Source organism: Sciurus vulgaris (assembly GCF_902686455.1).
Source record: "Sciurus vulgaris genome assembly, chromosome: 5".
Classification (NCBI taxonomy): domain Eukaryota; kingdom Metazoa; phylum Chordata; class Mammalia; order Rodentia; family Sciuridae; genus Sciurus; species Sciurus vulgaris.
Window position 1 is genome coordinate 54,240,837 of NC_136465.1, and position 12,978 is coordinate 54,253,814.

Sequence of the window (12,978 nt, forward strand, 5' to 3'; positions counted from 1 at the left end):
TAAAAATGAGAAGAGTTAGAATACTGACACCATCTTGAACAGGGCTAAATGACTATCTTCTTTTAACGACAGATGGGAGTTCCAATGAACAGTATGCCAAGAATGATTTGGCATTGGCAGGGTAGAAAAGGGGATATGAAAGCACACATTTCAACTAAATTCAAATGTCTAGAATGAGACAGTATTTTAAATCAACTAGATAGATAGATAGATAGATAGATAATCAATCATGTGTGTGTGTGTGTGTGTGTGTGTGTGTGTGTGTGTGTGAGTGTGTGCGTGTGTATTCCAAACAATAACAACAAAATGTCTCCCCAAAAGACACCAATGTCCTGGCAAAACAACTACATACACTAACCTATCATTTATTTCCTTCATTGTTCTATAAAACTAAATGAAGCGATCTTTCCTAATTGACAGATTGCAATCAGCATGTGATGTGGGAGAAAAGGGAGAAGTTTTGAGAAAAACTCTATTGTCCCTTACTGTGTAATTAAAGATGATTCCACCAGATCTTATCAAGTGAGTACAGCAGCAAAACATTCCCCTGCAGCACTTAGGTAATGTGGATTCAAATATGGAGTTTTGAATAACCTCCTCAAATTCTATGAAATTTCTAATTAAACTACAGAAAACCTAAAATAAAAGACTGCTACCTTCAGCAAATACAAAGCACACTTTGCTTATCTACATGCATGCTTAGCTGACAGTAGAAAACCAAATTTTTGTAACTTTCATTTAGTCTATAAACATCTTATGGGAAAAGATCTTACATGTTCAATATACTGCATACCTCGTACACTACTCTAAAGGGAGTATTATTTACTTACCTGTGATACAGAAGATTTCATAAAAGTCTTTGGTCACTTCTATTACAAAAGCATTTAATGATTTTTCTTTTACTTTATAAAATGAAAGAAGGTAACTTTTATAGACATATACACGTACAAAGTGACTAATATTGCTGCCAAACATAGAAAGTATATTTACACGAGCCTGCCATAAAACCTTGAATTTAAATTGTGGGAAAATAATATTATTCTTCTCTAATTTTTAATAACATGGAGGATGAAAAGAGAAAAAAGGGGATACAGTAAAGCAAATTTATACACTCTTCGACACAGTTTGATGATCTATAAAGATTATGCTAAGTGAAATAAGACAGATATGAAAAGACAGGTATAACATGTTCTCCCTCATACATGGAAGTTAAAAAAAAAAAAAAGTCAAACAATATAGGATAATGAATAGTCTAGGCTGGTAAGGGTGTGGTGAGGTGAGGAGAACAAAGAGAGGTTGAAATTTATCAGTACCTATTGTACGCTCATGTGCTTGGGTAACACTGGACGCCACAAATATGTACAATGAATACAAAATAAGAAGAAATAAATAAGAAGCCATTAAGATCCCAGAAAGAGATAAACATACTGCACCTGAGTGAGTCCATGTATGTGCAAGCTACAACTACTCAGACAATAAGAAAATGACTCATTTTTTTTTAAATAAAGCTGCTTTCCAACTCAAAAATTGTTACTAGAAAAAGGCAAGCAAATTAAATTGGATTTTCATACTTCCTTTATTAAAAAGATAATTTATTTGGAATTCAACTTAGATTTCACAGATTCAAATTACCTCTGATTTAAACCACATCCCCCAAGTGAAATTTCATTTACAATCACATCTAAGGTACTTTTGGAGTGTTTAAAAATGACAAGCATTTCAGACATGGATAACCTAGAAAATGAAGTTAGAAATGCAAAGGACCTGACACAAATAGCTGTTCTGCCAGTACAAGCCTATATGTACAAAGTAAGTGAACATGTTTTGGAGATCTGAAAAATAAAACTTCCAAATTTAAAAATCTGCTTCTGGTAAATAAAATTACAAGTATTCCATGCTGAAATACTTTTACTACAAAGAAATTTTGCTTGATGATATCACCTGCTTTGAAAGCACTTTGCTTTGCTTACACCAGCAATCAAAATAATAATGGCTTGATATGGAGTAGAGTTGCAAGTCAAAATGACTTTTACTGTTGAAGTTTATTCAGTTTTTCTAATACATAAAAATGAAGGATTAAATGCTAGAAGCAATTCACAGAAGTATAATTGGAAAATAAAATGGAAAGGATAAAAATATCTGACTGTATCATGGGACAAAAAGTTATTTCTATTTAATATAGGGAATGCCTATTTAATTATTCCTATTGTACTTATGTTTTTTAAAGTCTTGTATGTGTTGCCTTAATAAAATAGCCAGCATAATTTACCCAGTAAAGAGTTATTAAAGTTAAATTGCAACATTGGAGGACTTTCTGTTTCTCCTTATAAATTACTATTATATCTTTCTCAGAAATACCATTTGTTTATGTCTTAATATACACTATTATCACTGATACTGTTAACTAGTCCTATTATTTTTAAAAAACAATAATCGTAAGCAATACAAAATAATATATAATCAAATAAAGGCCTACTTTTCATGCTTTTGTGAAAATAATAATATATACATATACATATGTCATATCTTAGCTTTTCCTGTAGCATGATATATAGTTGGATGTAGCTATACATTGTCTGTTTAAAAGTTAGTCATCTTATAACAACCAGCTACAGAGAAGTTTTACTAGGACTTGAATGATGGTCTTATAAAGCCCCACAAGGAAGGAGGATAATGTGGACAGCTCACCAATGTTCTCAGTTAACTTGAGTGGGCTTGATATACCTTGTAGAACCAGGAGATGCCCCCTAGTTTACCCCAGTCTCATCCATGCTTATTTTATCTCAAAATACTACTCAGGAATAGTAGAGATGAAATGCAAAAGAGGGAATTTCATAAGATTAGCTTGGGAGTCATCATGGCAGGAGAAAGACAACCAAGTATCAAGTCAGTAGAAAGAAAAGATAGTCTAAATCCCAGGAGTATTAATATAACAATGACTATTGACACTATTTGAAACTAGGAATATCTGAGAAAATTAAAAGTGAACAATTTGAATTAACTGGTCAAATTATATGCAATGGAATTTCTACTTTTAAAATCACCTAATATTGGGCACACTTTTTCTTTCATAAACAATGTCAGTGCTAATATAGAAAGAACAATACAAACATATGCTGTCAGATATTTTTAAATCTCACAAATAAAATACAGCAATATCTGTTGACCTAAGGTGATATGCAATATAACTTCAAACCTACTATTTACTCTCTTATATGCTATATTTAATTAATAAAATATTAAGGACACCAACCCATTTTAATCATATGTCCATCATCAATACTTCCAAACTCTCCACTTTTCGCCTGGCAGTTGGGAGGGACAAATCCTTTATTACAATGGCAATGGTTTAAATTGTTGCAAATCTGAAATAATAAAAAAATAGAATAATGTTTGTACAAAGACAGCTTTCTATTAAAACTGATAGTCTATAATTAATTCACAGAATACATCATTCTAAAGAACTTATCTTAAATAAACAAATTCATCAAATTTTCCCTTGTTATCTATAACTTCTATTGCCAAATCAACTTTTTAAAATTCTTTCAACTCTATCCACAGCCAGACTCAAATACCTTGCAATTACTAATAATATGCCACTGATTATCATTTACTTGCTAGCTTCACACAACAGCCCATACTAAATTAACTAGCTAGCCGAGCAATAAAATTATAATGACACTTTTAAACACTTTCTGCCTTCTCTTTGTTAAAAATAAGATCAATTTTTTACAAGGTGACACAAACACATCCACTACATGCATTTATTAAATCTTATACATCCAGAATCATCTTTAATTTCCATAACAGTTTTGCAAATTTCTTAATACTGCAAGTTTGAAGCTATAAATTATAGACTATGAAAGAACACATTGTAGCACAAAGTGACAAAAAAAAATTCAAATCATTTTTTAAATCCCCCAGTTGTTTATCGAATTGTCAATAGCATGCTGCTTAAAATTAACACTGAAGTTACTTACCCCCTGGTCACCGCAATCTCTTGAAACATGGCAGCCCTCCTCATCCACAAAGTGTCGAATTTCTCTACAAACCATTCGGAAACAAAACTAAGGTAAAGCAAAAGGAAGTAAAAAAATATGCAATCAGATTGTGTGTATAATAACACATCAGAAAAAATCTCAAGAAAATTCCAGAGTTAATATTATCCAGAATTGGCATAAAAATCCATGAGTATACCATGAAGAAAACGGTAACTGTGACAATACTGAAATAGTTATGCATTTCAAATTATAAAAATATTATCATATATTTTTTTGTCTTACCGTCTAGCATTAGAAGTCCTCTTATAAAAATAAATGACTGGGAAAATCATTTGATTAGCCCCTTGAGTTCAATAATTATCTCAGGAGCATCTTAACAATACCTATGCCTGGGTTCCACCTGAGACCATTATATCGAAAGTTCTGGGGAGAGGCTCCGTCAATTTTCATGAGCAGTCAGGGTTGAGAACTATTAGGTAGCGAGGTACGATCTTAAAATAATGAATAACTACAACAAAATAAGAGAGTTGACTATTCCATATGGAAAAAATGAGGAGGAGAGAGTGAAGGATAACAGATAAGTATAAGAGGTAATAGGACAATGAGAAATGCACAATGATGAGATTGCTAAAAGGCCTTCTAAGAAAAGGAATGTTCAATGTACAAACTTTAAGTCTTCTAACACATGATGTAAATTTACGTGATCTTTCCTAATTATCTAAAAACAAAATTCAGGATTTGGTGAATGAGTTTCATAGTTTGTAGTTTTGTCTTTGGATTGTAGTAATGACAGAGTTTACAAAAAAAGTAATCAGAAATCTGGAATAAAGGTTCAAGGTAGTATCATTTCTATCACAAGATGGAGGGACATTTCGGGTCATATATGAACTCCACATGTTTCAAAATGAGCAAGATATGACATATACTCTGTTTTCTTTCATGTGCTATTCCCAAAATGCTATTATATAAAAATAAAGTTGTATTTAGCAAGCACTCATAGAAACTTGCTTGAAAATCATGTTAATTTAACTTTACATATTATCTCTTGGACTTAAAGTTACTAGGATCAAATAGAATATTAAAAAGTTATCAAATATATTATTTATAGAAGTTTCTAGTGATATTGATAATTGTTATGACATTAATTACTAATACTGTTTTCTTATTCTTACACATAGTATACATAAATGATCACTGTAATATGCATTATAATATTGCAGAATATAATATTCTAAGCATCATCTTCAATTGAATTATTCACTTACCAAACAGAAAAAATTTGAATCCATTATAAAAAGTAAAAATCAGCAAAATTTGACTTTTCAACTGAAACAATGAATACAACTCTAAAAAAAATGCTATTACAAAAAAGGTCAAAGAAAAAAATGTTTTATAATATTTGTTATTGAGCTATACTGACGTCATTCTGTCATACTCAGATGACTGTAAATCTACAACTCTGGAAAATCGGAACTCAGAGGAACAGCTTAGTGCTATTCTCTGTGGATAGCACCTGATCCCCCAAAAAATAAGCAGCCGTACACAGTGGTGAAGCTGAGTCACTAATCCCACCACACATGCCCTTGACTTAGGAATCAGCCTAGCACTCTATGCCCAGCAAGGCTACCTTAATGTGAGAACAACCCTGAAACCCCCATCCCAATAAGACCAACCCCCAAGCTGGTATAGCTTCAGTACCAAGCATACATCAAATTTAAGAATCACCCTGCCCCAGAGAAGACTCACCAGTGTCCAGAGGCACTCTTGGTATTGCAGTCATGGACTATTGCTAAAGAAACAGCACTAACACTACACTACTTAACTCATGCAGAACCAAAGCCAAGGCACCCTATGCAATCAAAACTCATCTATTAAAAAAAAAAATCTTTTAAAATTCTAGGAAAGAAATTGTAAAGTTGGGAGAGACAACTGTTTCAACATAGGCACAGATATCAATATAAGGACACAAGAAAAACAGGGAAACATGATTGCATCAAAGGAATCCAAGAACTGTGTTATAATGTCTTGCAAAATAATAATTAAAAATAAAAGGTTCTTTGGAGTCTAATCCAATAATTCAAAAAATTATCTTTAGAATACAAAGTAAGATACAAGTGAATATGCACAGAAAATTCAATGATATTAGAAAAAATTCATGATTGGAATGAGAAATTCAACAAAGAAATAAATACATAACAAGAATTAATCAAAATATTGGAATTGAAGAATTAAATGAATGAAGTAAAAAATGCAATTCACAGCTTCAACAGCAGAGTGACCAAGCAGAAAATAGAATTTCCGAAAGTGAAGATAAGTCTTTTTAAATAATCCAGTCAGAGGGGAATAAAAGTAAAAAGAGTGAAAATATTAAGAACCCTTGCAAGACTTGTGGGACACTATTAACCAGACAAATAATTGTTTCATGGTAATCCCAGAAGAAGAAGAGATAGAAACGCACATTTAACAAAATAAAAGCTAGAAACTTCCCCACTCTTTGGAAAAATATGAAAATCAACATCAAAGAAACTCAAAGATCCTTAAAAATATTCAGAACAAAGAAGTTCTTTCTGAGGCACATTATAATCAAACTGTCACAGGCCAAAAAAAAACAAAAAAAAAACAAAAACAAAAACAAAAACAAAAAAAAACAAAAGAGAGAGAAATTTTAAAACAGCAAGAGAAGAAAATATCAAGCCAAATAAAAGGAATCTCTATTAGACTATTAGAAAATTGCTCACAAAAAATTTTGCAGGCCAGAAGAGAATGGAATAATTAATGTATTCATAGGGCTAAAATAAAAGAAAGTCAGCCAAGAATATACCAAGCAAAGCTACCTTTAGAAATAAAGAAGAAACATTAAAGTCTTTAGTAGACAAGAAAAAGTTAAAGAAATTCATCACAACTGACCAGGCTAACAAGAAATGCTTAACTGAACAGACCAATTGGAATCAGAAGGATAATAATATCATGAAACCAAATGAAAGTATAAAAATCACTATAAATTTATACTCTAATTCAGAATACATCATCTCTTTATTGGTGTTGTGTAAATCTTCCAAATGTCCAGTGTGAAGATGAAAAGTCAAAAGGAGGGCTGGGGATATAGCTCAGTTGTAGCATGCTAGCCTCTCATGCACAAGGCCCTGGGTTCAATCCCCAGCACTGCAAAAAAAAAAAAAAAAAGCCAAACTGATCAAAAATAACTATGGGCCTGACCCCTGCACTGAGGACAGGCACCATCACTGGTCAGTCGCAGTCGCACAGAGCAAGCTGGCAGGTGAGTAAGGCCACCTGCATCATGGAGGTAGCCTTTCAGGCTCCCAACCCACCTGCCTTGCGGAGTTAGGCAGTGGAGAGCCAACCTGCCCAAACACCAGGCCAAAGACAGATGCCATCACTGAGCAATCCTGCCCAACCACCACACCAAGGTCTGTCTCCATGGCGGAGCAAGCCTACAGACAAGCCAGCCTGCCTGCATGCGGAGCTAGCCAGAGGCTTCTTTATAGGCTGGTGCAGGCATTTTGAATTATTCCTGAGGGCATGGCCATCATCATCGGAAGGGCAGCTCCTTTCCTGAGACACCTACAGGAGGCTAGAGGATCTTTGACAAGACCAAGAGGTCAAGAAGAGAAGGTATTGAGAGACTCAGGACAAACTCAGAGCCACTGGGCAAGTCTCTCCCTGTGGTCAGGCTCCCGGATGGGGCAGTAGTGTACTCCCCCGGATGGAGTAGAGGGCCCAGTGAGACTCCACTGCTGGAGCCAAGAACGCAGTCAACCAGGGGCATTGCAGAGGAGGGCCGCACAGCAAGAGGCTTCTATGCAGAGTGAGGGTCAGATGAGGACTGCTCAGCGAGGGAATCCTCGCAGGGCCAGGCTCCCCAGTCCAGGCAGTAGGTCAGGACCCCTGGGAATATCGCAGAGGAGGGCTTCCCAGTCCAGGTGGTAGTTCTGGACCAAAGGAGAGCTGCCCAGAGAAACTTCTCCAATGGGTGGGGCTTCCTTGCTGGACAAAGCTTTCCCACCAGGGCAGTAGAACCAGAGACATAGGCCCAGATCATTTGTACCCCAGTCTGCAGTCTAGTCCCCCTTTGGCTGACCATCAGTCAACAAGTGGAGGCACCTCTGCCCACTGACAGGGAATATACCCCACCTGAAGGCCACCACCCTTAGAGGGGCAGCTTCCTAGTGGAGCACCGCATTATCAAGTTTCTCCAAGACATCAGGCTTCTGAAGGATAAGAGGTGAGTTTTTGGAAATCTACAGAGACAATATTAATCAATAGAGTAAATCTGCAATATCCCAGAGTTCCATTACTAGAGGGGTAGATACCTGAGCAATATGAGAAAACAAGGGAAGAAAATGTCCCAAACAAACCTAGATGGTATAGCAATAAAAGCCAATGACAGCATGGCAGAAGAAATGTCAGAAAGGGAGTTCAGAATGTACATAATTAAAACAATCAGAGACGCAAATGATGAGATGAAAGAGCAAATGCAGGCATTGAAGGATGAGATGAAAGAGCAAATGTAGGCATTGAATGATCGCACCAATTGACAGTTAAAAGAGGAAATACAGGAAGCAAAAGATCATTTCAATAAAGAGTTAGAGATATTGGAAAAAAACAAACAGAAATCCTTGAAATGAAGGAAACAATAAACCAAATTAAAAATTCCATAGAAAGCATAACCAATAGGATAGAACACCTGGAAGACAGAACCTCAGACACTGACGACAAAATATTTAATCTTGAAAACAAAGTTGACCAAACAGAGAAGATGGTAAGAAATCATGAACAGAATCTACAAGAATTATGGGATATCATGAAAAGGCCAAATTTAAGAATTATTGGGATTGAGGAAGGCACAGAGAAACAAACCAAAGGAATGACAATCTATTCAATGAAATAATATCAGAAAATTTCCCACATCAGAAGAATGAAATGGAAAATCAAGTACAAGAGGCTTATAGGACTCCAAATATACAAAACTACAACAGACCCACACCAAAGCACATTATAATGAAAATACCTAACATACAAAATAAAGGCAGAATTTTAAAGGCTGTGAGAGAAAAGAATCAAATTATTATTCAGGGTGCAACCAATATGGATAAAAGCAGATTTTTCAATCCAGACCCTAAAAGCTAGAAGGGCCTGGAACAACATTTTTCACACCCTGAAAGAAAACAGATGCAACCAAAAATTGTATACCCAGCAAAACTTACTTTCAGATTTGACAACGAAATAAAATCCTTCCATGATAAAAAAAAGCTAAAAGAATTTACAAAAAGAAAACCAGCATTACAGAACATTCTCAGCAAAATATTCCATGAGGAAGGGATGAAAAACAACAATGTAAATTAGCAAAGGGAGAAACTACCTAAAGGAACAGCCAAATAAAGGAGAAACCAAGTCGTGTCAAAAAAAAAAAAATGAGCCAAATGACCATGAATACAAATCATATCTCAATAATAACCCTGAATGTTAATGGCCTGAACTCATCAATCAAAAGACATAGAATGGCAGATTGGATTAAAAAGAAAGATCCAACAAATTGCTGCCTGCAAGAGACTCATCTCATAGAAAGAGATACACACAGACTAAAGGTGAAAGGATGGGGAAAAACATACCATGCATGTGGACACAGTAAAAAAGCCAGAGTATCCAACCTCATCTCAGATAATGTGGACTTCAAGCCAAAGTTAGTCAGAAGGGATAAAGAAGGACATTTCATACTGCTTAAGGGAAGCATAAATCAGCAAGACATAACAATCATAAATATCTATGCCCCAAATAGTGGCTCCTCCATATACGTCAAACAAATACTTCTCCATTCCAGAAATCAAATAAACCACAACAAAATAATCTAGGGAATTTTAACACATCTCTCTCACCACTGGACAGATTCTCCAAACAAAAATCAAACAAAGAAACCATAGATCTCAATAACACAATCAATAATTTAGACTTAACAGACATTTATAGAATATACCACCCAACAAAGAGCAAATACACTTTCTTCTCAGCATCACATGGATCCTTCTCTAAAACAGACCATATTTTATGCCACAAAGCTAATGTTAGCAAGTACAAGAAGACGGAGATACTACCTTGTATTCTATCAGATCATAATGGATTGAAATTAGAAATAAATGACAGAGTAAAAAACAGAAACTACTCTAACACCTAGAGATTAAATAATATGCTATTGTATGATGAATGGATAACAGAAGACATCAGGAGGGAAATTAAAGAATTCTTAGAGGTAAATGAGAAAAAAGAAACATCATATCAAAATCTTGGGACACTATGAAAGCAGTGCTTAGAGGAAAATTTATTTCATGGAGTACATTCAATAAAAGAAGAAAAAATCAACAAGTAAATGACCGAACACCACAGCTCAAAGCCCTAGAAAAAGAAGAACAGAGCAACACCAAAAGTAGTAGAAGACAGGAAATAGTTAAAATCAGAGCCGAAATCAAAGAAATTGAAACCAAAGAAACAATCGAAAAAATTGACAAAATAAATAGTTGTTTCTTTGAAAAAATAAACAAAATTGATAAACCCTTAGCCACACTTACAAAGAGAAGGAAAGAGAAAACCCAAATTACCAAAATTCGGAATGAACAAGGAAATATCACGACAGACACAATTGAAATACAAAATATAATTAGAAGCTATTTTGAAAATCTATACTCCAACAAATAGAAAATCTCGAAGACATCAACAGCTTTCTAGAGACATATGAATTACCTAAACTGAACCACAATTTAAATAGATCAATTTCAAATAATGAAATAGAAGAAGTCATCAAAACCCTACCAACAAAGAAAAGTCCAGGACCAGATGCATTCTCAGCCGAGTTCTACAAAACCTTTAAAGGAGAGCTCATTCCAATACTTCTCAAAGTATTTCATGAAACAGAAGTGGAGGGAACCCTCCCAAACTCATTCTATGAAGCCAATATCACCCTGATACCTAAACCAGACAGAGACACATCGAGGAAAGAAAATTTCAGACCAATATCCTTAATGAACATTGATGCAAAAATTCTCAACAAAATTTTAGCAAATCGCATACAAAAATATGTTAAAAAGATAGTGCACCACGATCAGATGGGTTTTATCCCAGGGATGCAAGGTTGGTTCAACATCCAGAAATCAATAAATGTAATTCTCCATATCACAAATGCAAAAATTTTTAATAAAACACTGGAAAATTTCATACAAAAACGTACTAAAAAGATAGTGCACCATGATCAAGTGGGGTTCATCCCCGGGATGCAAGGTTGGTTCGACATATGGAAATCAATAAACTAATTCATCACATCAATACACTTAATCACATGATTATCTCAATAGATGAAGAAAAGGCATTTGAGAAAATACAGCATACATTCATGTACAAAACATTAGAAAAACTAGGACTAGTAGTAACATACCTCTACATTGTGAAAGCTATATATACTAAACCCAAAGCCAACATCATTCTAAATGGAGAAATATTGAAAGCATTCTGTCCAAAAACTGCAATAAGACAAGGATGTCCTCTTTCACCACTTCTATTCAACACAGTCCTGGAAACTCTAGCCAGAGCAATTAGACAAAAGAAAGAAATTAAAGGGATACAAATAGGAAAAAGAACTCGAACTATCCCTAATTGCTAAAGACATGTTTCTACATTTAGAAGACCCAGAAAACTCTACTAGAAAACTTCTTGAACTCATAAATGAACTCAGCAAAGTAGCAGAATAAAAAGTTAACAGTTAACATCCATAAATCAAATGTGCTCCTATATATCTGAATCTATAAAACGAGAAATTAGAAAAACTATCCCATCTACAATAGCCCCATAAGAAAATAAAATACTTGGGAATCAATATAATGAAAGAGGCAAAATCCTCTACAAGGAAAACTACAGAATACTAAAGAAAGAAATTGAAAAAGGCCTTAGAAAATGGAAAGATCTCCCACGCTCTTGGATAGGCAGAATTGTCAAAATGGTCTTACTATCGAAAGCTCTATACAGATTTAATGCAATTTCTATTAAGGTTCCAGTGACATTCTTCATAGGAAACGAAAAAGCAGTCATGAAATTCACTTGGAAAAATAAGAGGTCCAGAATAGCCAAAGCAATCCTCAGCAAGAAAAGTGACAATATCAGACCTTAAATTATACTACAGAGCTATAGTAACAAAAATGGCTTGATATCAGCAACAAAACAGACATGAAGACCAATGGCACAGAACAGAAGACACAGAGTTATCTCATAACTCTAAGTACAGTTATCTCACACTAGACAAAGGCAGCATAAACCAACACTGGAGTTTTCTCCAGAAGATAGCCTCTTCTACAAGTGGTGCTGGGAAACCTAGAAATTCTTATGTAATACAATGAAATTAGACCCCTATCTCTCACCCTGCACAAAACTCAACTCTAAGTAGACCAAGGAGCTAGACATTAGACCAGAGATTTTGTGCCTACTAGAAGTAAAAGTAGACCCAAATCTCCATCATGTTGACTTAGGAACCGAATTTCTCAACAAGACTTCTAAAGAGCAATAAGTAAAGTAAAAAAATAAAAAGCTGCTTCACAGCAAAGGAAACAATCAAGAACATGAAGAGAGAGCCAGCAAAATGGGAGAAAATCTTTGCCACCTATACCTCAGATAGAGCATTAATCTCCAGGATATTTAAAGAACTCAAAAAACTTAACACCAAAAAATAAATAACCCAATCAATAAGTGGGATAAGGAACTGAACAGACACTTCACAGAAGAACAAATACAATTTATCAACAAATATATGAAAAAAATGTTCAATATCTTTAGTAATGAAAGAAATGAAAATTAAAACTACACAGATTTCATCTCACTCAAGTCAGAATGGCAATTACCAAGAATACAAGTAACAATATTGGTGAGGATGTGGAGAAAAAGGTATACTCATACACTGCTGGTGGGACTGCACATTACTGCA

General features: G+C 34.6%; 1 protein-coding gene across 1 annotated transcript in view; it reads right to left on the minus strand.

The window, feature by feature from the left end:
* Positions 1-3,239: 3,239 nt before the first annotated feature.
* The window catches only part of LOC306661040 (disintegrin and metalloproteinase domain-containing protein 5-like), a gene marked incomplete at both ends in the record, with an annotated part of 77,752 nt that continues 68,013 nt past the window's right edge, over positions 3,240-12,978 (minus strand). The window contains 2 exons of the mRNA XM_079139875.1: positions 3,240-3,365; positions 3,981-4,067. Of these exons, the coding sequence (XP_078996001.1) occupies positions 3,240-3,365; positions 3,981-4,067 (213 nt within the window). The remainder of the gene's footprint in view (positions 3,366-3,980; positions 4,068-12,978) is intronic.